This window comes from Eschrichtius robustus, chromosome 12 (genome assembly GCF_028021215.1).
Source record: "Eschrichtius robustus isolate mEscRob2 chromosome 12, mEscRob2.pri, whole genome shotgun sequence".
NCBI classification, from domain to species: Eukaryota; Metazoa; Chordata; class Mammalia; order Artiodactyla; family Eschrichtiidae; genus Eschrichtius; species Eschrichtius robustus.
In genome coordinates this window covers 96,789,925-96,814,128 of record NC_090835.1, presented here as the reverse complement: position 1 = coordinate 96,814,128, position 24,204 = coordinate 96,789,925, and the positions used below count along the sequence as shown (strand labels likewise).

At 43.4% G+C, this 24,204-nt stretch overlaps 1 protein-coding gene across 1 annotated transcript in view; it reads left to right on the top strand.

The window, feature by feature from the left end:
* The window catches only part of JARID2 (jumonji and AT-rich interaction domain containing 2), a 242,673-nt gene that overhangs the window by 130,677 nt on the left and 87,792 nt on the right, over positions 1-24,204 (top strand). The window contains exon 4 of the mRNA XM_068559141.1: positions 15,100-15,241. Within this exon, the coding sequence (XP_068415242.1) occupies positions 15,100-15,241 (142 nt within the window). The remainder of the gene's footprint in view (positions 1-15,099; positions 15,242-24,204) is intronic.

Below are 24,204 nucleotides of genomic sequence, written 5' to 3'. Positions count from 1 at the left end.
GAGATAATTATTTGAAACATTTTTCTCTCTAGGAAGAAAGCAGGGGTGGAGGGTGCCTTTGAAAGCTTGGTAAGTTGTAGAATGAGGACCCCCCAAGGTAATAAGAGCGCTTCAGGCTTATGAAGGCCCTGAGATGGCCTCAAGAAACAACTTATGCTTTTGACAGCATTTATTAGGCCTCAACCACTTTCTCTAGGCTTATGCTAGGTTTCGAGGGTTATTAAGATGCGCAAGACTAAATCCTCTTGGTCAGTAGCCTGACAATCAGGTATTAGAGGTTGAATAGCAGCTGCAGAGCAGGTGGTGCATGTCACTAAAGGCTGACCAGGAGGAGGAGCAGGAGCTTTCTGGGCAGACAGAGGAGAGAGTATTCCACAAGAGGGAATGGCATATGCAGAGGTGCTAAGGCTTGAGAGTTCAAGGAATGCTGAGAACGTGTCATTTGCCATACATGCCCTCAAGCCAGCTACCCCAGCACCTTCATGGACTATTGTGGGGTGTTGCCAGGTTTGAAAACTAAAGCACTGATATCCAGTCTATTGCATGGCTCAGAAAGCTGATGTAGGAGACCTCTGTCTCTCTCTCTCTCTCTTTTAAAGTAAAGATAGAATTTAAACCAGTAAAAGGAGCAACAAAATAATAAAGACGAACTGTGTCGAAATCCTTGCGCATAAATTCTTGTTTCTCCGTTTACTTTCTTAGTACTACTTTCTAGAAGTGAAATTGCTGAAGTAAGGACTTCAAACAATTGTCATCCATTTATCAATCTTTTACCATACTTGCAGTGTATGAGACTATAGGCTTTGTCAAAGTTAGATTTGAAAAGGGGATCAACTACTCTTCAGTTGTGACCTGAGTCTGCTCTTGGTTTCAGTACTTTTCAAACATAGTTTTCCATTATTCTTTATTCTGAAGTAGGTAACAAGGCCATGTTGTGATTCTTGTTAAATTTTACTTAATATTATTGCGATTCATTTTCAAATTCACAGTGTTGATAATCTTCTTTAACTTGACATCATTTCTCTGTTTACCTTTTGAAATCCATTATCTGAATCATTTAAAACATATATTCAAAGCTAAAGTGTATATTATCTTCTGTTTGTTTTTACAATCAAATAATTAAAAGTATATGTTAAACAAAAAATTGTATTTCATTAGCACCAAAGTTTTATTAAGGCATATAGGTAGCCCTTCATAAAGCACTCATCATGTGCCATTGGTACTTTAACATACGTATAATTACTTTTTTTTTTTTGGCTGCGTTAGGTCTTTGTTGCTGCACATGGGCTTTTCTCTAGCTGTGGCTAGCGGGGGCTACTCTTTGTTGTGGTGCGCAGGCTTCTCATTGTGGTGGCTTCTCTTGTTTCAGAGCACGGGCTCTAGGCACATGGGCTTCAGTAGTTGCGGCACGCGGGCTCTAGAGCACAGGCTCAGTAGTTGTGGCGCATAGCCTTAGTTGCTCCGCGGCATGTGGGATCTTCCTGGACCAGGGCTCGAACCCATGTCCCCTGCATTGGCAGGTGGATTCTTAACCACTGCGCCACCAGCGAAGTCCCAACATATGTATAATTACGTTAATGTCTTAAAACCACCGTTGTCCTTACGCTTATTTAACAGATCAGGAAACTGACACAGAGACACAAAGAGACACAGAGAGCTTTCAGTGATTCTCCTTAAGTTCGAACAGTTGACGGGGAGTAAAACTAGGATTAGAAGCAGGCAACCTTGTCCAAATTACAATATGTGCGCTGTGAACCACTAAGGTTCTTAGTGGCTTAGATGCTTACCAAATAAACCAGTTTTTTCTTTTTTTAAATTAAAAAAATCTGATGGAACATTTTTTCCGATAGCTTATTAATTTGAACTTCCTGGTTTAATTGTAGTGCCATTTCATTGGTATTAGTGACTAAATCCATAGCAACCAAGTTTGTTTCACTAGTTAATACACAGTCACCCAGCCCAGATCTCCCTTCTGTGTTCTTGTAATTATTGGTATTATTTTATAATTGAACATTGTGGCCTTGAAGTTACATTGGCTCTAGGGCCAGCCACATGCATTATACAGTTGAGTGCTGTTGGCGCTTCAGGAATTACCAAGCCCTCTTGGAAAGGGTTCAAGCCAGACTCTGTATGTACTTAATTCTGCTTGGTATATTGCCAGTGTCTTAACTTTTATTTAAATACATACAATTTTAACAAGTAATATTTATTAGTAGTATGATGGTTCTATATTTGTGGAAGTCAAATTTTAGCACAGTGGATCATATTGGCTTGTTTTTAAAAATCATAATTTAGGTGATATGATCAATATACCATGTAATTCAGCCCAAATAACAGAGAAATATCTCTGAGCACATAGCTAATGCAGTGCACTCATTAAAATCCTCTATTTCCTTGACTTCCTAGACTCCACAACCTTTTATGCCTTTCTCTCACACAAGGCAACCCACTCTACCCTATCCCTCCTTTTTAAGTATTTTTGGTAAATTGCTGTTCATAGCACTTAACTCACATGTTAAAGTGCCTCCTTTGTATGCAGTAGCTTGTATAGGTAGCAGGGAACTGGAGAGCTTTTGGAGGCTGATCTTGGGTGGTAAGAAGTACTCCAGGATTTGCTCTAGCTCTGACAGGCGTGTCTTTCCTTTACGAGGTGGATCCCAGCCCTCAACATGGGCTGACTTCCTTGATTGGATACATGAATAAAACAAAGGTCTTAATTCTTCTGAGGCAGCAGGTTCTTTAATTAATCAACACAGGGTACTATTAGATATCTAAATTTGATTAAGGCGAGCAAAATGCTGAATGCAGCTGGTGGGCTGCTGGAGTTGGCCCAGCTCAGAGGTAATGACATGGTAGTACACGTAGGTGGGTCTTTGATTCTAAAGCTCTTAGCAGCAGAATAGGTCCTCAGATGTCCTGGTGTTGAGGTGGTAATTAGGTGGATGATGGCCATGTACCTGGCTGGCTGCAGAGCATTTCTTTGGATAGGACATCCTTTCTGAAATTCTGTTCTGTTCTGAAGTGGCAACTGGAGTGACTTGCACTCTTGAGTCTTGAGTAATAAGAGGTCCTTATATTTAAACATTTGGAGATTCAGTGATACCTTGCTGGTGCACTAGCAAAAACTGACTCCTGAAACCAGTTTGCCACTAACTTATAAATTTTGAGTATTCGTGTATCCAGGGATTTCTAGTAATTCCACTCCTAGGTATGTATCCCAGAGAAACTCTAGTGCATGCTTTCCAGGGGACAAGCAGAAGGGTGTTTGCAGCATGGTTCATGATAGCAACAAATAGGCAAAACTTTAGACGAACAAGAGAATCAAAATAAATTGTGGAGTATCCATACAATGGAGTATGATAAATAATAGTGAAAATGACTGGGCACAGTATAAGCAAAATCATGGTTGGATCTTAGTAATAACCTAATGTTGAGTTGGGAAAAAAAAAACTCTTCTAAGACTGAACACAGTGTGCTAGTCTTTTTGTGAAGCTCATAGTCAAGCACAGTAAGATAATATACTATTTAGGCATGCATATTTGTGCTGTAACTTAAAAAATAATGAAATGAGGTGGGAGGGGAAGCACAATAGGTAATGTTTTATTGATTGGGTTTGCAGATATTCTTTATATTATTAAAAATTAAATAAAATGGGGGTAGATGGAGTTGCTAGTATTTGGGGAGTCTTGACTTCATTTAAGAATTGAGACTTGCTCTGATCTTTGGATGTTGAAACTTAGCTGGTGATGCCGTCAGTCATATTATCTTTGAACAAGAAACAGTCCTTGCCAGTCTCCTTTTCTACCCTCCCCTCTTTCCAGAATTTAAATATTGAAAGTTGTGTTGCTGTTCTTAAACTGAACCTGGTTCTCGGTGTTGTTGTGTGTCTTCCAGAGGGTGCTGGTGCTTTTAGTCTGTCTGGTGCTGGAGATACGTTCACTCTTTGGTAAACCGACGTTTTATCTAAACAGTCCAAAACCTACGGAAGTTCACAGGCAAGAGTTTTCCAGTTCCCCTTCCTGATCCAGCAGCAGAGCACGGGGCCAGAGTTGACACTAAGCCTGTCTTTTAGGGAATATTGAGTGCATGGTCACATGCTGATGATGGTTTTGGAAGTAAGAGCAGCCTGGGGCCAACATCCTGTTATGCCTTATCTTTTTGAATTTAAACACCTTGTTACTTTTTTAGTTGATGGGAAGAGGAAGCAGCAGTGAAGCCAGGGAGAATAGAGATATGGAAAGAGCACAGAGCCCTTATTGCCATGGCTGTGTCGGACTGGACAGAGGTGGAGATGTTAAGGATGACCAGTATCCCATTCGTGACCCTCAAGTTTCATTTCTGGCTGGTTGTTTATGTCTTATGGTTTGCAGTTCCTTACTAACCTTTTCTCAGGATTACCATACATCCAAATATCTGTCTCATACCCTCTTTCCAGTTCTCCCTTTTGGGTGCTTTTGATTAGTGAAGGCACTTAAAGACAAGTCCCAGTAGAAAGAAGAGGGAAAAGCCAAATAGTCATCCCTTAAATGTCCTTTAATTGACTGTGTATGACTTATGCTGCAGTGGGACACATGCCAAACAGTTGTTCACCATAATAGGAATATATTGCACTGGAGAGAACTGAATGAGGGTCTGTTCTGGGCTCACACTGGGCATGTAATGACTGGAGAGGCTTTTCCAACCCTGTATCCTACAGCGATTTGTGCCATGACATTGTTCTAGTGTGTTAGCTTACCTCTGTCCCCAGAGACCTCAGGGTTCATAGATGGCCTTCTGCTTGTTGAGAACTTATAAGGAACTAATACAGTGAGTGATCTTGGTTAAGAGCCAGACGTGAATAAGCCTTCGTTTACTCATCTGTAAAGTGAAGGATTGTACTAGATTATCTCTTAAGGCCCTCCCTATATTTTGGTTTTAGAGTGGTGGAAATCAAGTAGAGGTTAGGGAAGACCATCACCTGCCTCCTGATATTTTTTGTTTGAAAGTGAGGCAGCTGGAGATGCCATGGTCATTTAGGAAACAGGAACCAACCATAGTGGACAGAGTAGTCACTGGCCCTGTGAAGCGGACAGGTCTGCTATCAGGGTTTTTTGAATTCTAAATGACTTCACCTGTGTAAAGCCCAGAAGGGGCTCATTCAATAGTTAAATAACAACGACAACAAGCTAAAAGTAAGAGTAAAGGGGCATTCTTTCCCCAGTTCCCTTGGATGAGTCTGTGAGTGAAGCTTTCAATACCATGTGGGTTCTCTGAGGGTGTTGCCACCATCTTTTTTCCCCTCTGGAGAGGCATAAAGAGGAGAATGTGGGCTGGTGTTCAGAGCATGTGTTTTGGACATTATAATTGCCAGCTGAAGTTCGAAAGCTTCAGGAGAATTGACTTTAACCATCAAAAAGCTCATGACATATGAAAGGAGATGCGAGCTCCAGTTATCTGAGGCCAGGGAGCTGGCCAGCCCTGCTGGAATCTTGCCTTTTTCATCCCTCTCGGCAGCTGCCAGGCCACAGAGCCCGTTTTGTAAAAGATCCTCAAGAAGCAGCGAGGGAAAACAGCTTCTGTTTTGTTAGATTAGATGAATTTATGTGTCTGGGGGAGGGGTGTCCATGCGCTGGTGGCGGGGAGGGCAGCGGTGGCCCACGCAGTCATCACAGAAGTGGTGAAGCACCCTGGTAGAAGGAATGGAAGGGAGGGGGCGGGCGGGCTGGAGGAGGAGCATGTGGAAAGAGATTTCTGCAGTCTGTCTGGAGAGCTGCCCAGGTTTCCCAGCCAAAAAAACAAATAGAAATAAATAAAAGGCAAGTGCCGAATGACACAGATTATGATATTAAGAAGGGATGCCATTGAAAACGTGCCATGGACCCCGCTGCCGGGCTGGGGGGAGTGTGTGCACGAGGGGGGCAGTCTGGCACACTGGGCACACACAAGTGTGGACAATTAAACTGCTCCCATCCAAAGTGGCACGCCGCCGGCCCACACCCCATGTCAGAAATTCTAAAATAAGGATTTGTCTGCATTGCAGGTTGAGGAAATTGCAGGATGAAAAGCAAGTCCATCTTTTCCTTTTTCTCATTCTAATTTATCAGGAAGGAAAAAAGCCCCAGACACCCCCCCCCCCCCCCCCCCCCCCCCCGCTTTGGTGCTAGATTCCCTCCCAGCCACATAAATAACCTCCTCTCCCCGACGCCTCCCCTCCCCCAGGCCCCTGCGCCGCCCGCCGCGTGGAATCTGCACTGCCGGAATCTGCGCTGCCGCCTGCTCATTACATACAGGGGAGGATTGTTGACAAGTGCTCTGGAGCCTGCCTCGCTGCGCTCTCCCTCCCTCCCTCCTCCCTTCCTCTGTCCTTCTTCCTCTCTGTCTCTCCGCAATGATCCGGCTCTGAGGATGGCTGCTCCACGGGTCTGTCAGGTGCAGTTTTTGGTGGCTTATCTTGAGGAACCTGGGATAGAAGGTCTGTTCCTATAAATAAAATAAAAATCAAATAGCTGTAGATTTGTTTCAGGCTGCTGTGGCTTTTGTTGGAGAAATAGGCCTTTTGTGGGTTTCCCTATTGGGGTCCTGATTAAATCCATTATGGATGGTAAGGTGCCATATATATATATAGAGAGAGAGAGAGAGAGAATGTAAAAAGTGTTGCGATTTGCCTAATATTAATATTCTTTCAGCTTTGGTATCCTCCCTAGGGGCAATGATGGCTCCTGCAAAGGTACTGTGGAAATTTACAAGAGAGAATTAATGTCGCTCTTAAAGCATTGAGCTCTGTTGACCATTTTGGCCAAATCTTCAGTTTTAGTCAGGCTTGTACGAGTTTAGACCTTTCTCTGGAGATTGAACACCATCCAGCTATGGCTGGTCCCTTTATTTTATTGCCAATTTATGTGATCATTTCTCAGCATTTAAAAATAGATGTTTCATTAAAGTTAACTAGTTCATCCTCACCGTAGCTTTGGTTTCCTTTGTAAACGGCATGCATGGTTTTCATTTCCTGTCATACTTTCCTTCTCCACCTCTTCTTTCCTTGAAAGATGGAGGAAACTGAGGCATGTCAGCAGAGACCGAGTGATTCTAGGTTAGACCTTAAAGCTTTGAACTTTGAGTGCTCTCATTTCTGCTCCCATATTTTGTGCATTGATCCATGTTTGTATTACTAAATAGAGACACAGGTGAGTTTTAGCAGCCATCAATTTTAGGCGCCTCAAATCTTTGCAGATTCTGTGGCCGCGTTCCTGGAGTTCTGCTTTCTGTACTGTTTCCTTTAGATTTCAGCACGGGAACGAAGGCGGCTTTGGGAGGCTGTAGGCCTCTCTGAGCTTGCTTGCTGCCAGCAGGTTGTTTTTTTTTCTTTTGGACTTTGAATAGCCCACTTAATCCTTTACTATATTCATCTGAGAAGTGGGTGTGTAGTTGACTTGTCTGTATGTGAGGGGGAGGTACTGAGTGCACTGGGAAACTTATGAACAAAACAGTTTAGGACTTGCATGCGGGCCATTTTATGGGCTTAGGGAATAAAGGCAGCCAGAGAGGTTTCTGTGGGTAAGGATGTGGCTGTTTACTTCTCTGTGAATTATGATGTTAGGACACAAAGTGTTTGGAGTTGTGCCCATTTATCATTACCGACTTGTGCACAAACTAATAACTTTATGGGATTTGTTGATTTGCGTTAAAGCCACCCTTGTTTAACTTTGTAGAGACTTGCCAATACTGGAGAACCGGTTTCTTTTGGTAACTTACTTTTGGTGGGGTAAATGTAATATGAAGCTTTAAAGGTAACTCTCTCTCTCTCTCCCCCTCTCCCTCCTTCCATACACACACACTCCTCACACACCTACACTCACACACAACCACACACACACACACACACACACTTTAATTATTTACAGGTAGAATGTCACTATCTGGGAACATGCACCGCATATGGAAAATGTCCCCTTGAGAAGCACAAATTCCATGATTTATAAAACCAGATTTTGGCATGTCAGCTTATCTGAACAGAAGACTTTGGACACGCTGGTCTTGTTTGTCTATCTAAAAGAATTTCTCTAAAAATGTTTAGGGTTCCCGTCCACTGTGTCTGCCTCTAAGTTCCCGGGCTCCGCAGGAAGTGGTCCATTGTTCCGCAGCTCATTTCCACACCAGCCTAAGCACAACATCGACTTTAATCACTTCTGTACGTGGAAAGCAGTTTTCGACCTCTGGGGGGCTCGGAACTGGGCCACCTGTCCAGCAAATACTTTTACTTAGCTGATAGAGACTTGAGTTTCATGTTTTAGGGGATTCCAAGATTCGTGCTTTTGATGGACAGTCATAATTAGGTTGACTGGTTTGCCAGCATATAAGGTATTGGGATGGGGCACGGACCTAGAGGAGGTATGACGTGGGATAGAAGGCTTAGGATAATTGGATGCAGGTAGAGCTTCTCATTGTAGAGCAAGGTGGGTGCTTATATTTCAGTAATCATTACTGCTCAAGATACTGTATCTGTTCTGATCGTAATAAAAATCATGTTAAGGATAAAGAATGGGAGGATGCGGGAGAGTATAGGGAGGAAGTGCCTTTGCCCCAGAGAAGGAGAGGAGGGAGTTGTGCTAAAATGCGCAGCACATTTGCTCACTGCTGTCATCAGCAGAGTTTCAGTAGCTTCTGGGCCCATCCAGAAATCTTTCCTAGAGATTATGGATCCTTCCCATGGAGGGATTTTGTATCCAGCGAAGTTCCGCTGTGGCTCTTTGCTTGTCGTTGTTGGAGCCTCTCCATGAGGAGTGTTTTCTCTCCGTGTGTAACTCCTGGTCAGGATGTGGGGAGGAGAGGTCTTTTGTGTCGTGTTGGTGCTGACCCATTTGGGGTTTAGTAAGAGCAGCGATCTGGTCCCTCTCCCTGTGTGTACTTGTGACCTGTCTGCTGGCTTGTTCCTTTGTGCCTCGAGGTGAGGAAATGCTTCCTGGGCTAGGGTTCTGTTCGTCTCTTTTCCTGCTCGCGTCTCTTGAATTTAGTCATTTGCGTGATTCTGAAATAGGAGGAAAGGATGAGGTCAGACATTTTCCTTGCCTGCCCAGTGGCCCAACTTTTCCATGTTATTATCACTGCGTCAGATTTTTTTCTAACATCTGTTCTCAAAAAATCGAGCGTGCAAAAGAAGGTTTAGATTACCCAAGAAGGTTTTGTGGGGAAAAAGTCTGGTGGTGGTGAAGGGCTTCTAGGGGATTGTCTGTCTGTCTGTCTGTCTATCTACTATCTACTTTCTGGGTGTTAAACTAACAAAAACCTGTGTTGCCCTTGCGTCTTGAGGGCTCCTTTGAGGGTTTGTTGGGGCTATGTTTGGACCCCGTTTTCTTGGCTGGAGTGAGAAATCTGCACAGCTGATTTGAGAGCAGACAAAGGGGAGCCCTAGTCTGTCAGGGGCCATTCTCCTTAGGGAAAGGGATAATTATTTTCCATAAGCTGAGGTATTAAACCACGCTCATTTGTGCTTCGTTGACCATGAGTGTGGCAGTGACATCATGCCTCACGACCGTTATTTGTTCTCAGGCACCTCAGCGTTTAGAGATGGAGAGGGTGTCAGTGGACCGGCCTGGGCTTAGCTCTGCGGACCCTTCTGCACTGCTCACCCCCTTCCCTGGATCCTGGGATCGATCCAGAAGCTCAGCTGCTGACCCGAGTGTGTACAATTGGGTTTAAACTACATATTCATGTTGACCCTGTGAACCTGGCCCGAGCCAGAGTTTCCCTGGCATCCACACGCAAAAAGCAAACAATCCAATTTTTCTTTCAAAATTTGAGTGAAAATAGGCTTTATTTCCCACTAGTAGTGGCAGCAAACTTGACATTCTGAGTACCTCAGAGAGGGTCCTACCTCCACCAAGGGGCTGCGTTTATCATTTTTCTCTCAACTCAAAGTGCAGCAGCCAGCCACCGCCATCCTCCAACACACATACACACACACACACACACACACACACACACACACACACACACACACACACACACACACACACACACACACACACACACACACACACACACACACACACACACACGCTGCTGCTGCTGCCGCAAATGAAAGCTCTCTTTGGATGCTTGACTGTTTAATATGTAATGTGATACCTTGTCTCGCAGTGACAGGGTGACAGACGGGCATTGGCTCTATAATACAGAATTACCTTTTGTGCATCTCTTCTACAACAAAGCCAAATACACTGACTCTCCCTAATATGCTAATACATTTGGTGTGCTCCAGATGTTTTGGAAGCTCGAGAACAGCTTCAGAGGTCTCCTTGTTTTCCTTTCTCTTTAACCCTTCTTTTGTGAGATAAGGGCATTAGATTTTCCTTCAGTTTTGTATTCCATCCCGTACGTGTAGCTGATGGGAGGACTGGCGAAACTTCTTTGTGTCTAAAACAAAATTGTAAGCACTGCCCATTCTCGTCCCCCTTTTCAGATGTTAGGAAAGAATCTCCTTCTCTGTGCACATTTCTGTTCTGAAATCTGTAGCTCTCATCATCACTTAGCTGACGGAATCTTTGGCCTCATTTGTGTTTTAAATTTCCCAGCCCCCGTTACGTTAAGGCCAGGGGGAGATGTTCATGCACATCTCCAGCCCCCAGAACAGGACTGCTCCTTCCTCTTTGCTGCTGCCGTTCCAGGCTTAGGAAGAACCGGTTCGGGTGTGTTGCCTTGAAAGCCTTTTCGTTGTTTGCTCATTTGGGAGATGAGGGTCCAGAGCTCCTGAATTTTGTTTCCCTGGGGTTCTCAGCTCGTGAGCATGGACACTGCCCTTGTGGTGGCCTGGGGCACACCGCCCCGTCAGCTGACGGTGACTCGCCAAGGGCTGCCTTTACCGCAGTGATTTGGAATTTTCAGCTCATATTTATTGCTCTTGTGAAAGACAATAGATGTGGTTTAATTTAAGTTCAACCTACTGAATATTAATAGAGGAGAACGAACGCTCGTGTGGGGAGGCGGTCTTTGGGCCATCGAGTCTCCTCTGTTTAATCTCCTCCCCCCGACAAAGGTTTGTGTTGATGGTGGGGTTGGGCGAGGGTGGGAAGATAAAGCCAGTTGGTGTGTTTGGAGGAGAGGATGCCGTTTGATTATTTCTCATTGGTAAAAGATCGGTGGCAGGGCTTTGTTCCATAGGGGAAAGGAAAGGCAGTACTCACTGGCTTGTCTTGATGGTCTGATAACGGCTCTTTTGCCCCGTGGCGTCGTGTTCCATCTTGCTGACCTGGCTTTTCTGGACTGGGCAGGTGGTACGAGTTGGATGAAAACGTTCAAAATGAAATAAGGTAGCCTGTCCACTGGAGATGTGAATAAGGGGGTGGGCGGTGTTCAGAAAAGAAAAAAGCCCAGGTTTATCCAACCATGGAGACTGTCTAACTAAAAATAAATGTACATTTTCTCTGTGCTGATGTCAGGACGGGGGTACTCAAATTGAAACAGTCAGTTATACGCAGAACAGGTCATTCTTGCCCCCCCCGTAAAGGCTGGAAACAGCTGAGGTCTCCTAGTTCACAGAACAGGCAAGCAGCCGCTTTGTGTGGGCTCCTTTTTCCTGATCTGCAAAGTGAATGACAACCCATCTGTCTCCTAGTTCAGGTAACAGACATTGTTAGTCCTTGGAATGGAGGAATCTTTGGTGTTCTTTGAGGATATTAGTCTGATGAGGGCTTGGGACTATGGACTCGGCACTTAGATTCCTTTTAGTGGGGCTCAGTCACGCCTTAGTGTTTCAGAGCATTCTAATCCTTTTGCCTGACATTGACCTCACATACAGTCAATTAAAATTCCCCCTTTTCATGTAAAACTTGATAACCCAGTTTCCCTGAATTTGTGCCTGGGCAGTTGATTTTCTTTTTTTTTTTTTTGGAGAAAAGAAACATTATATCCTTGTTTCTAGACTGATGCCTCTTAGATATGAACACTTCTTTTCCATCATGCGCTACTTTTTAACTGTATTTGTCATTAGCAGGCTCTGATAGCTTTGTGCTAAGTTTTGTAAGCAGCCTTCTTTCCTTTCACAAAATTAATGATCCAAGGTGGAAGAATGCCCCAGCAGAACTTTGGTTTTGGGCACCTTACTGTGAGTGAACTTTGGATTTGGGTGCCTTACCGTGAGTTGTATTATGATAGATTGTACAAACATAATTGGTTTCCTGAGATCTAGTGCACACTTGCCCAGAGCTTTGTAGTGTCTTAGGGCAACTAGATCTCCTCCTGGCTTGAATCTTGCTTCCCCATAGTGTCTTAGGGCAACTAGATCTCTTACTGGCTTGAATCTTGCTTCCCCCTGCAATAGTGGATCTCAAGATGTGGTCCCTAGACCAGCCAAAGCAGAACCAGCATCATCTGGAAATTTGTTAGAAGAGGACACACTGGGGTTATGCCCAGGGCGTAAGTTTGAGGGTCACTACTCTTTACAGTCTGCAGAGGTTCTTTTTGTCAGAAGGACAAGGGTATAGCTGTCATTGAATAGCTTAACTTTTCTCTGCTGACTCATTCCTTCACTTACTCACTCATTCACTCATTAGCTGCTTGCTCCCTCAGGAGATACTTGAGATCTTGTTATGTATGTACCAAAGGGGACAGCAAGTGCTTCTTCCTCAGATTCACCGAGCAGCGCCTGGTGGTCCTTCTGTTTCCTCCTTGTTCCAAACACAGCTTCAAACAACCACCTCTTCTTCCTCCTCTTCCTCCTTCACTGTCACCAGCACCACCACTGTTTTGGTTTTTGTTTTTTAGGTGTATTGCACATACCAGCTTTGCTCCCCTCGTTTTGCTTTTGCAGATTTGCTTGCTGGCTCCAGTGATTCATATTCACTGCCCTCCCCTATTGCTTGCCCTGCAAGTGCAAGGTTTCTTCTTTGTACATACTGCTAACTGATACACACAGGAGTATCTCTTCTCACTACTAAAATTTAGGCTTTGTTGGATTATGCCGGTATCCCCAGTGCCCTGGCATATGGTGGGTGGTAAAAAATGAAGTTATATTTCCTTCCTCCTTTCTTGCTTTATTCTCCTTTAAGTCCTTACATACTATTGAAAAATTTGAATTCAGCCAAGAGTACACTTTTTTATTTTAGAGATAATCCCCCTTAAAAAATTAATTTTATATATGGTTCCATAACCAGAATTTTTATTTTGGATTTACCATCCTTTTCAAGTGTGGTAATTCATCCATTAGCTCCTCTTTTTTACACGTGACTTATATTATGTCCCTGGGCTAGTTCCCTAATCTGCGTTTATAAGTATGGTCTGTATATTCCTACTATTTGGGTGGGCTGCTGGGTGGTCAATCCCCGCCCCGCCCCCCCCCCCGCCCCCCCCCGCCCCCCCCCCCGCCACCGCCCATGACATTACTGCAGTGCTCTAATTTAGTGCTGGTCGATAGAGATGTTATTTCAACCACATATGTAGTGTTAGTTTTCTAGAGCTGCATTAAAAAATTTTAAAGAAGCAGGTAAGACTAATTTAAATGTATTTGACGTAACCTAATAATACATCCAGAATATTTCAAGAATTAATATCAAATTATTAAAGAAATGTTAGTTATAGTGAGTTTTAAATAAGGTTGAATAAAAATAATAATTCATCTTCGTACTCACATAGCCATATTTCAGGTACTCAGTAGCTCCCTGTGACTAGTGGTTACCGTAATGGATGGCACTGCTCTCATCTTTGAAATGTTGGCCACACTTCAACCCTTAGACTCATAGATTTCCCTGCAATTATGTCTCCTGTTTGCCTCACAGTGCAAACTCCCCACATTTTCTGTTTCTCTGGGAAGTTGTCTTGTGTTTTCATTTCCGTATTGTAGTCATGACTCCCAAAGCCACAAGTCTAAGTGACAGCCATGGGATTTTATTTACTGCATTGTATTAGATTTCCAACGTTATGTTATTACTCATACCCTGAAATGATGTAAAAATAGATAACCGGGGAAATGCATGCGTAAACAGGCTAAGTCCCAGGGCTTTGTTGCAGTATACTGTGTTCTTCCAGAAAATCTTACCCAATATGTAGAATATTGTGTTCTATATAGTGTTTACTGCAGCTAATAGGAACCGCTCTTTAAGTGCTTCAACCAAAAAGGGATTTAATACAGGGACGTAAGTGCTTACAAACTTGCTGGAAGGGTTGGGAGGACAAAAATCAAGGGGCCACCCTGCCCTTTTGGCTTCACTTAAAAGCCAAACACCGTGGCTATGAAAATGCAGACACTTGCTAGCATTTCTGCTGATGCCCAGAGGCTGGTGGCTAGACAGTGGAACTGGGGGCCGGGGGCTGTGGACACTTGTGTGGGTACAAGCCCCCCGTTGGTAGAACCTAAATCGTATCCAGAGCCCTAGATGCAAGGACATCTGAATGCTAGAAGACTAGGCTTTTATTCAGCTGTGACCCATTGGCTGGTGGTTCAGCAGCTTCCATGTCACTTGGCATAGCCCTTTTCCCAGTCTGGGTTACTAGTGGCTCATCCTGGGGCCACCAGACTCCCTCTTGCGCATGGTGCCATGTATGGAGTCGTGGAGAATCCTTATCCTCTGAGACAATCAGATTCCAATACAGTGACTCTGATACAGTAGATTGCTATGAAGAGCAAGTTGTACAGTCAGACCTCTAGTTAAGAACTGATATATGGCCACAAGGTAATGATTGATGCTTTTTCTTGGGTGGCAGGTACTGGTTCCTGAAGGCAATTCCAAAAAGGATTTCAGTGTTTCTAGAGTAAATATTTAGCCCATGAAAGGTAACTAGTTTGAATCGGTAATACGTGAAGTTTGTTTCTTCCTTTCCACTCCCCAGCCCTGAAAGATGTTGATACACTTCAGAAAGAACGCTATAGTGTCTTACTACAATTACACATTTCTGCTTGACTTTCTTACTGTTGGAGTTATTTCTTTGGTAGGCATTTCACTCTTGCGTAAGGTCTAAAGTAGGATGAGGTGGGACTTTTCCCCCTCCATTCACAAGGGATATGTGCCTTCTAATTCTCTTCTATCCAGATTCTTGTCTGCCCTCATCAGCCACTGTGTAGGGTTAACTGTGGTAAAGTGCTGCTTCCTGATGTCATGTATTTAAGTGTTTGTCCCCTTTTTTCACCTGTAGGGCTCCTTGGTAATGGCCAGTCTAAGGGATTAGGACCAGCATCAGAACAGTCAGAGAATGAGAAGGACGATGCATCCCAAGTGTCCTCAACTAGCAACGATGTTAGTTCTTCAGATTTTGAAGAAGGGCCGTCGAGGAAAAGGTTAGTACCCAAGGCTGAAAATATTGGTGCCTTAAACCAGGGACTTTCAAACTAGGTGCCAGTTTTGGCCGTGTGGGAACAAACTTGGGCCCACTCACCCAATCTCCTGATTTTTTCATAGAGGAGCCAGAATTCTGGATTTTTGTATCAAATATCCTGGTTTCTAAATATTGTCCACTAATTATCATTAGAGATGAATAAAGCAAAAAAATGCCGTGGACCAAAGAAAACACTTTCCTGCCGTAAAAATTGGCCAAAGAGTTGCCAACTTGTAATTCCTGTCTTTGCTGTTCACTTTAATTGATATTCATCAGTTGTATTCTTGAGTATATTAGATGGTATTTCACCATTTCTAAAGAGATGTTTCTAAAAATTTGAAGAATTAAATGTGTTTCTGAAAAATTCTTCCCCTTGTCAGGAAAGCAAAATCCACTTGGTGGTAACCAAGTTAGTAGGTGTGAAATCGGTTCTTAAAATTAATTTACCAGCAGATTTTTAATTTTTTTAAATGACTTTCCTAAATAAGCTTCAGATAGCTTGATCAGGAAGTTGGCTATGGTAGTTTGATAAGAGTTGTGGCTTCATGGTCAGACAGTGACATTATATAATAACGCTTTTAATTGGGTGTTTTAAAAACCCTTTGTTAGTTATCAGCCTTATTTCACGCCTCGTGTTGTCTGCGCGGACCGCCACCCCCCCTTAGAATTTATATTTCATTTCATTCCTTTTCTGCTCTCATACTCAGTGTTTTCCTGGATGACAAGATTAATTACTTTTTCTTAGAATCTGTTTGTTGGAGAGGTTTGGGAAAGGGGAAAAAAAATAACTCCTAGTCTGGACTTCGTTGATTGCCCTTTCTATATAGAGAATTATAGTTACTTTTCAGAAACCATCTAGATGTGTATATCTAATGAAGAACTGAATATGGTGGCAAATTAAGAGGAAGGGAGAAGAGTGGCCATGTGTGGATACTTAAAATCCTTAACAGAACTGTACTTTAGATCTGAAATTTGAGATGCATAGCTCCAAGCCTTTATTTTCCTCTGTCACGCAGTGTCTTCGTTTAGAACACCCATGGTATAGAGTCTGTATTAACTTCCATCCTCTTTTTCCCTTAATCCTCAGCACTGTGTCTTAGAAGGTGTCATTGGATTTGTTAGTACAATTAGCACGCTTACGTAAGAAGTATCTCTGCCAGTGAGTGTACTGGACTTTGTATGTTACTCTATTTAAAAACACTTGGCTGAGTGTCTCAGTGTAAGCCTTTAATGTTTCAGATGCTCTGTGACACACATTCGCTCTGCCCCAATTTGAAAAGTGCAACGTCACAAGAGAGGGAGTTAAAGGGTGTGTAAGAAAAAACCACATTAGTAAACATACTGGAATGTGTAATAATACTCTCCATGTTTCCAAACATGGGTGGGGGGTCATGCATCATCTTTCATCTGTTTTTGAGGAACAGAAGTCTGTGATTGTGGTTGGAAATGACAGCACCCATCCTCCAGCTACATGGCCGTCCATCACCCTCACCTCTGGTGAGGCCGGTCAGCATGGGGGTATGATGACAAAGGCCATTAGGCTGCATTCTCTTGGGGTGGGTGTGGGGAGCCCTTTGTCCCTGGCTCCTAGTGCCTTTCTCAGATGGCAGTGCTGCCGGCTTCCTCTTTGCACGGGACTGTGGTTCTGTGTGGCAGCTGTGTGCAAATCAGTCAATTAACTTTAATTCTCCAGGGCAGTGAAAAAGAGAAACTTTGTTTAGGGGAACTTAGGGAAAACTCAACGCATTGCTAATCTGCTTTAATTATTAGTGTGCCAAGTACCTTGTTTTACTGAATTGCGGATTCATGACAGCATTTTGGGGAGTTATGATCACAGTCTACTTAATCAGGGACATAGTGTAGATTAAGGTTTGACAGGTTAGGCTAGATTTAGGGCTGGTCTGGGGTGGCCTGCGCTGCAGAAAGGGGCTTTGTAGTTTACGGATGGGTAGTGTCGTTAGGGCATAAATGTCTTGAAGTGTTGCAGGGTACATAGCAAATAGAAAATAATAACGTTTAATAATTTTTGGCTTATTTTGATTCTTTGTTGGTATTTAGCATAAACGTTTAGTATACATTCTATGGTATGAGCCCTGCCTTGTAAGGGTATGAACTGGAATCTCAATTCCTGGAGATTTGTCAGTTACCGTCAGACTTCAGTGCTCAACCTTCCTTCATGTTACATGTAACGTACCTTTTCTAAGAAGCTGAGAAGCGTGCTGTCTCTGCTGATTCCAAGCCAAGCCCAGAGTAACTACCTAAAGTGGTGATTTTGAAATGTCGCTGAAGCGGCATTGAACTGATTGTTGACTAGATCTTACTCTTTACCTAGCGTCTAAAATTCCCGTAAATATGCATGAGGAGAGCATGTTTTATGATGCACCACTTGCATTCTCTTTTGGCATTTAGACTTTCTATGTGAGAACAGAGTCCTAAAATTCCAGTCATGATTTATGTATTTGTTTTGGAAAATGCTCCCTCTCTCCCTCCCTCCCTCCCTCCCTCTCTCCCTCTTTCTCTCCCTCTCCCTCCCTCCCTCCCTCTTTCTCTCCCTCTCCCTCCCTCCCTCCCTCCCTCTCTCTCTCTCTCTCTCTCTCTCTCCCTCTCTCTTTAGAATGATACGAATTGCTAGCTATTTTTGTACAGTTAATTGCCCTTTCTAGGTGCATGTTTTTAGGATCACCAGTTAATATGCCTTTGTCTTGGTGGGGGAGGGGAAAGAAAGAGGGAATTTATGTGTTTGACTTCCTCAAGAAAAATTGAAATCTGATGTGTAGACTACGCCAGCCTCAGTTTAGACCTTGCCCTGAATTTCCAGCCTGCAAGTTGAAGCAATTCCATTTTCTGATTGATGCTTGTAACACATTTCTTAAGTCTTTAGTCAAAACATCCCATGTGTTTACACTGTGTTATTTTTCTACCGGAAACCCCCTAAGCTATGTTTGGTCCTATGTACTTGCTGCCACTGGTTTTACTTAAGTTGGGGATCTCTTTGGCACATAGGAAGCAGTAGAATCCAGAGTTCCATAGGATTTATTTTTCTTGATTGAGGCAAAAATAAAAGGTATCTCTTTACCTAGTCATTGAAAGGTCATCATCTAAAGTCACTCTTTGTGAAAGGAAAAGCCAACCCCTCTAGAAGCTCTTTGCCTGTTTGATGGACAGGGCAGCCCAGCCATTGAAGATCTGAAGGACTCAGCGCTGGTGGGAGTTCCTAGGTGTTGGTTTTCTTTTTCTTTTGATCCCTGTGGTAGGTGAGTTTAATAAATAATTTAAAAAATCATACATTAATTAGTTCTTACTGTTTAGAATGGAAACATGACAGAGATTTTCAGCCTTTAATCATGCCATGCCTAGCTCCTTACCCTCACCCCTTATATTGCTCATCCCAGGATACTCGGTTATTGTAAAATTTGTTTCCTGCAAGAAGTATCTGAGGATTTGTAGAAACCAGAATGGACCAATTTTGTCAGTCATGTGTGGATAGACTGTGAGAAACTTGGGAATGATGGTTATGATCAGGATGGGGATTATGTGTTTGGCTGGTGGAAAGAAGGTGTACAGAGAAGTTGGTGAAATGGTATACTTTTAGGTGTAAGTACACGGGAGATCCAAAATGCATGGTCCCTCAGGGGTCACTGGACTTGGCCACTCAGATATCTAGCAGAATTAAGTGCTGTATGTACTTATTTTATCTTTGGATGGGTGGAGGGAATAGGTGGGAGGAACGTAAAGACGGTGGAAGTTCTCAGGGACATGTCATGGGGACCTTGTGGTTGAGTATGGGCTGGAGCCAGACCATGTGGCCTCTTCTGGCTCAACTGTCTATTATGTGTTCTTGGGCAGGTTCTGTAACATCACTGGGCCTCGGTTTCCTCATCTGTAAAATGTCTGTGACAGTAGTAACCACCTTATGGGAGGTTTTGTGTCCTAGGCAAATTGATTCATGAGGAGCTCCCAGGTATATAAGGAGGACTCCGTGTGACATATTACTGTTAGCTGTCATCAGCGTGTATGACACATGAATTGCTACATGGGGACATGCACATTCATTGAAGACTTCTCAAATGTGATTTTGATTTATGCAAATTGTGATTTATATCTTTTCTCCATGGCGCCGCCCTCACCACCATCCATGGGCAGATGGAAAAGTGTGGGCCTGTGTCCCTCTTTTTTTTTTTTATTTAAATTAATTAATTAATTTATTTTTTGGCTGTGTTGGGTCTTCGTTTCTGTGCGAGGGCTTTCTCTAGTTGCGGCGAGCGGGGGCCACTCTTCATCGCAGTGCGCGGGCCTCTCACTATCGTGGCTTCTCTTGTTGCGGAGCACAGGCTCCAGACGCGCAGGCTCAGTAATTGTGGCTCACGGGCCTAGTTGCTCCGTGACATGCGGGATCTTCCCAGACCAGGGCTTGAACCCGTGTCCCCTGCATTGGTAGGCAGATCCTCAACCACTGTGCCACCAGGGAAGCCCCGTCCCTCTTTTTCTGAAGTTACTGAGTCACGGGAAGGACCCTAATGGTGTGGAGTGTGAATTCTTCCACAAAGCTTGTTGTGACCAGGTATTTGCTTGCACAGAGCAGGTGTGAGTGGGGTGGGGATGTAGTTTGTGAAGATGCTATCTGGGCTATTCACACATAAGTCACACATAAGCCCTTGGGGGGTGGCCCCTATTTCGCTAGTACTTAATAGTAAGATTCCTGACGCACTTTTAAAAACAAACTCCAGTAGCGTCTACTGACTGACCTAGTAAAAAAAAATTAAAAAAAATAGTGTGGACTGTGCCTCTGTAAGGATGTAAGTGTTTTCTTTTTGTTAAACAAAGAGCTGCTGTATTTTAGTTATTTAAGCCTTTGGTAGTGTAAGACTTGATGGAGTTCAGACGGCCAGCCCTGCTCTAGGAGGTTGGATTTTGAATGTGGCGTGTTAGGGGTGAGGACTTGGTGCGGTTCAGGTTTTGGATATGAATACATGTTGAGATGGTGAGAATTCTCCCAGGCTTTTAATAGGCATCCCTTTTACAGGTGAATTGTCAAATATTACTGTTTTCCTTATTATTTCTGTTCCGAGGTACTATGTTGACATGCAGTAGTTTGCTACCTCCAAGTTTGGAAAGAAGATAGGCCCAAATGCATAGGATTCTTACTGGGCAGCACGCAGTGTTAGAAATTGGAGTTATTCAACGTGACCATCCTTAAGAATTAGAATTTTAAAAGCCTAAATAGTTTTTACATATCTGTGTAACAAAATGCATTAGTAGGATAGTTTAATGTTAAATGCACTATTGAATTCAGAGCTATCTTGACTGAAACATACTCTCTACCTACAGGAAGTAAAAAAGGTACAAAACGGAGGAACTGAATATTATGCGGCACCTTTAATAACCACAGAAAATAACTGTGGAGTTACATAAATGTAAAAAATGTAAACCTAGCTGTGTCTAGCCCATCTGCTCTTTTAATTTACCCACACAGCTGTCACTTGTGGTGCTCTTCATTCCTTCCTTTAGATCTATGTGGCTTTCTGGTATCATTTTCCTTTTGATTTTGCTTGTAGGACTTTAGCATTTCCAATTTCTGCTGGTGTTGGATGAATCTTTTAGGCTTTTTATATCTGATAAGGTCTTTATTTCACCCTGATTAAAAAAGAATCTTCTTATTAGGGTTGTAGAATCACATGCGGTTGTGAGAAATTCACACTCAGTTTTGGAAGATATTTTTGCTGGGTATAGAATTGTAGGTTAATAGTTCCTCCTCCTCCACTCCCCTGTGGAGTTTGTTAAAGGTACTGCTCCACCATCTCCTGGCTTGCAGTGTATCTGGCAAGACATCTGCTTCTAAAGTTTAAAAAAAAAAAATCTATCATACAATATGCTTTCATATAGGTTTCTTAGATTCTTGTGTTTGGGCGTCATAGAGCTTCTCAGTTTTGTAGATTTCATCAATTTTGGAAAGATTAGAACCATTATTTCTGCAGGTATATTTCACATGTGTTCCTTTCCCCCACCGTAGGGATTTCAGGTGCACGTATATCCAGGTGTTTCAAGTTGTTCCACAGCTCATGAGTACTCTGTTCATTTTATTCCAGTCTTTTTTTTCTCTGTTTCATTGTAGATAGTTTCTACCTAATATCTGCAGACGTAATTTTCACCTCAGACATTGTTGTCTTTAGTCTCTAGACGTCTCTAGATTTTGGTCTTTTTATAATCTTTAGTGTCTCTCCTAATATAGCTTAGTCTTTGTTCTACCTTCTTGAACGTATGTAATGGAATTATAATAGATGTTATTAGTGTCTTTGTCTACTAACCTATCATGTGTGCCACTTATGGGTCATTTTGGATTGATTGATGTCCCTCCACTCAATATAGGTCACGTCTTCCTCCTATTTTGCTTGCCTGGTAATTTCTTACTGGATGCCAGGCATCGTAAGTTTTCTTTTGTTGGGTTCTGGGTATGTTTGTATTTCTCTGCCTATTCTCAAGCATTGCTCTAGGGTATGATTAGGTTACTAGAGAACACTGAACCTTTTAAGCTTTGTTAGGTAGAGCCAGAGAGCAGTGTTTGGTGTAGGGGTAAGTTTTCCCAACTACTCAGGTAGAACCCATATAAGTACTTTACTCAGTGCCCTGTGAGTTATGTGTACCATTTTGGCAAAGCATGATTCCCAGCCCTGGGTGGGGTTCGGGGAGTGTTCCCTGTAATTCTTTCTTGTGGTACTTTTCCTTGGGTACTTCCCTCACACACGTGTACTCAGCGAGTACTTGAGGAGGGTCCTCAGCAGATTCCAGAGTTTTCTGTGTGGCTCTTGCCTCTCTAGTACTCTGCTCTATACATTCTTTTCCTCCCCAAACTCTCAATTCCTTCTCCTCAACTCAGGGATTCCTCTGGATTTCTCTCAAGGCGGTAATCTGGGCAATCATTTGTTTCCCAGGGACCACAGTGCTTTGTTGTGTGATGTCCATTGTCTTGTATGGATTTTTAGTTTTTTCAGGCAGGAGGGGAATCCTGTCCCTGTTACTCTGTCTCAGCCAGAAGCAGAAGTCCTATCTGTTCTTTGAATGTTGACTGAGAGAAAGAGAATGAGATAGAAACACAACACAGGAAATGTTAACTACTGTGTTTGCACTTTATCTTAGTCACGGTCATAACCTCACGTTTAATTAGTCATCAGAAAAGAAAAAAGTGAATTGCATAAGTAGGCCCCAATGCAATGAAATAGAAAATTTCAAAATAAAGAAGCAGCTGACTTATAAATAGAAAACTCTCCCTCCACAAGAGAGCATGTTGCTAGTAGAAATCCATCCTTCCTACTCTTTGAAGCTCCAGAACCTCTGTCTGTAAAAGAAGAACTGTCCCTTAGTGAATATAACATATCGTGCTAATAAATCTTACTTTAATCCTTATGAAATACCTGGAAGGTTTTATTACCCTGTTTTATAGCTGAGTCAACAAATGTTCAAAATACTTCACCAGTGGCATGTTTCGTGTAAATAGCAAAGTCACGATTTGAACCCAGCTCTTCGTATCTCTAATGCCTGGAACTTTTCCACCATGTCACCTTCCATCAGGAGTATCGGATGTAGGTCTTATTTTTTCAGGTACCTTCAGGACAAATTCCAGAAGGGTGCTCCTTTGGGCCACCAGTGCCTGGCTTGGCGAGCTGAACCGTGGCTGGTTCACAGTGCCTCTCGCCACCCCCCCCCCGGCCCCAGCTGCGCACCTCGGTGCACTGGACACCTCTTGCGGCCCCTCAGATTATATAGCCTAGTAAATGGTCTCTTCTCTGCTGGTGCTTGTATTCCTTCTTTAATGTAATAAGTGAAATATTTTTGTTCATTGTAAACCAAGAAGTAGATAGAAGACGGGGGAATCTTTAGTTTCTTTTGAGTAAAACACACTTTGCTTTTGAAATCATCTCTGGAGCCTTCCAGTGTTAGAGGTTAGAGGTCATGCTTTCCTGCACAAGTCATCCTGGATGTGAGAACTCTGAGGCCCTAACTGACTATTTTATTTCAAGTGACCGTTCCAGATAGATCGTGATGACTTAGTGATTATAGTGGGTTGTTCCTACATCCCTCTGGGAAAATACGCTTTTCTTTCACTTCACTTTTCACTCTGTTGGCGCACCTCAGGTTCCTGCTCATGCGTGGGTCTGTTTCACCTTCCCTGCTGTTCAAGTTTGGGAGGGGAGTTTGCATCTCTCAGCTCTACACACCTTAACCCTGATCTTAAGTGTTTTCCCAGGTTAAGTGGCCACCAAGGTGAACCTGAAGGTCACGTGACTTCAGTTGGCTAGCAGAGGGCTGTGAGAGTCTTTCTGATTGTGCCAGGGCTTCTCAGTGTCATCACCCACGGTCATGGTTAGACACAGATTCTTCTCCTGCAGCAACATCCCCTGGGCTTTGTTCAGACCTCTCAGATCCCACTCGTGAGTTCTGTCCCCTCGGTAACCCAAGACACTGGCAGTCTGTTCAAGAGAACCCTCCCGCGTCCCGTCCCCCATGGTGACATGGAGCCTGGCCATGGTGTCTGCGGAACCAAGGAAGCTGCTCTAATCAACATAACGTCTGACTGGTTTTGCACGTGACATTATTTATGGGAGGTTTATGGGATTCCCCGTTCCCTCTTCCTGTCTCGGAATTTTGACTATGTGGCAGATTGTTACCTGTGTGGCATGACTTGGGGTTTTCAAGACAATGTTTTGCATTGCTTTGGTTTCCAAGAAGCAGAGCCTTCTTCTCATTTAACAAAGCATCTTGTGGAGTCCATCTGTGTGGTCCTTCTCACACGTTAGGCCCTCTTGACTGTGCACTTGAAAATGCACGAGCAACGCCCTTTATGGAGGACTAAAGGCTCAGCCCATTCACGGAGCTGTGGATCAGAGGAAGGAAAGCCCAGGTCTAGGTGGTGCTTTGGGAGGTGGGGCG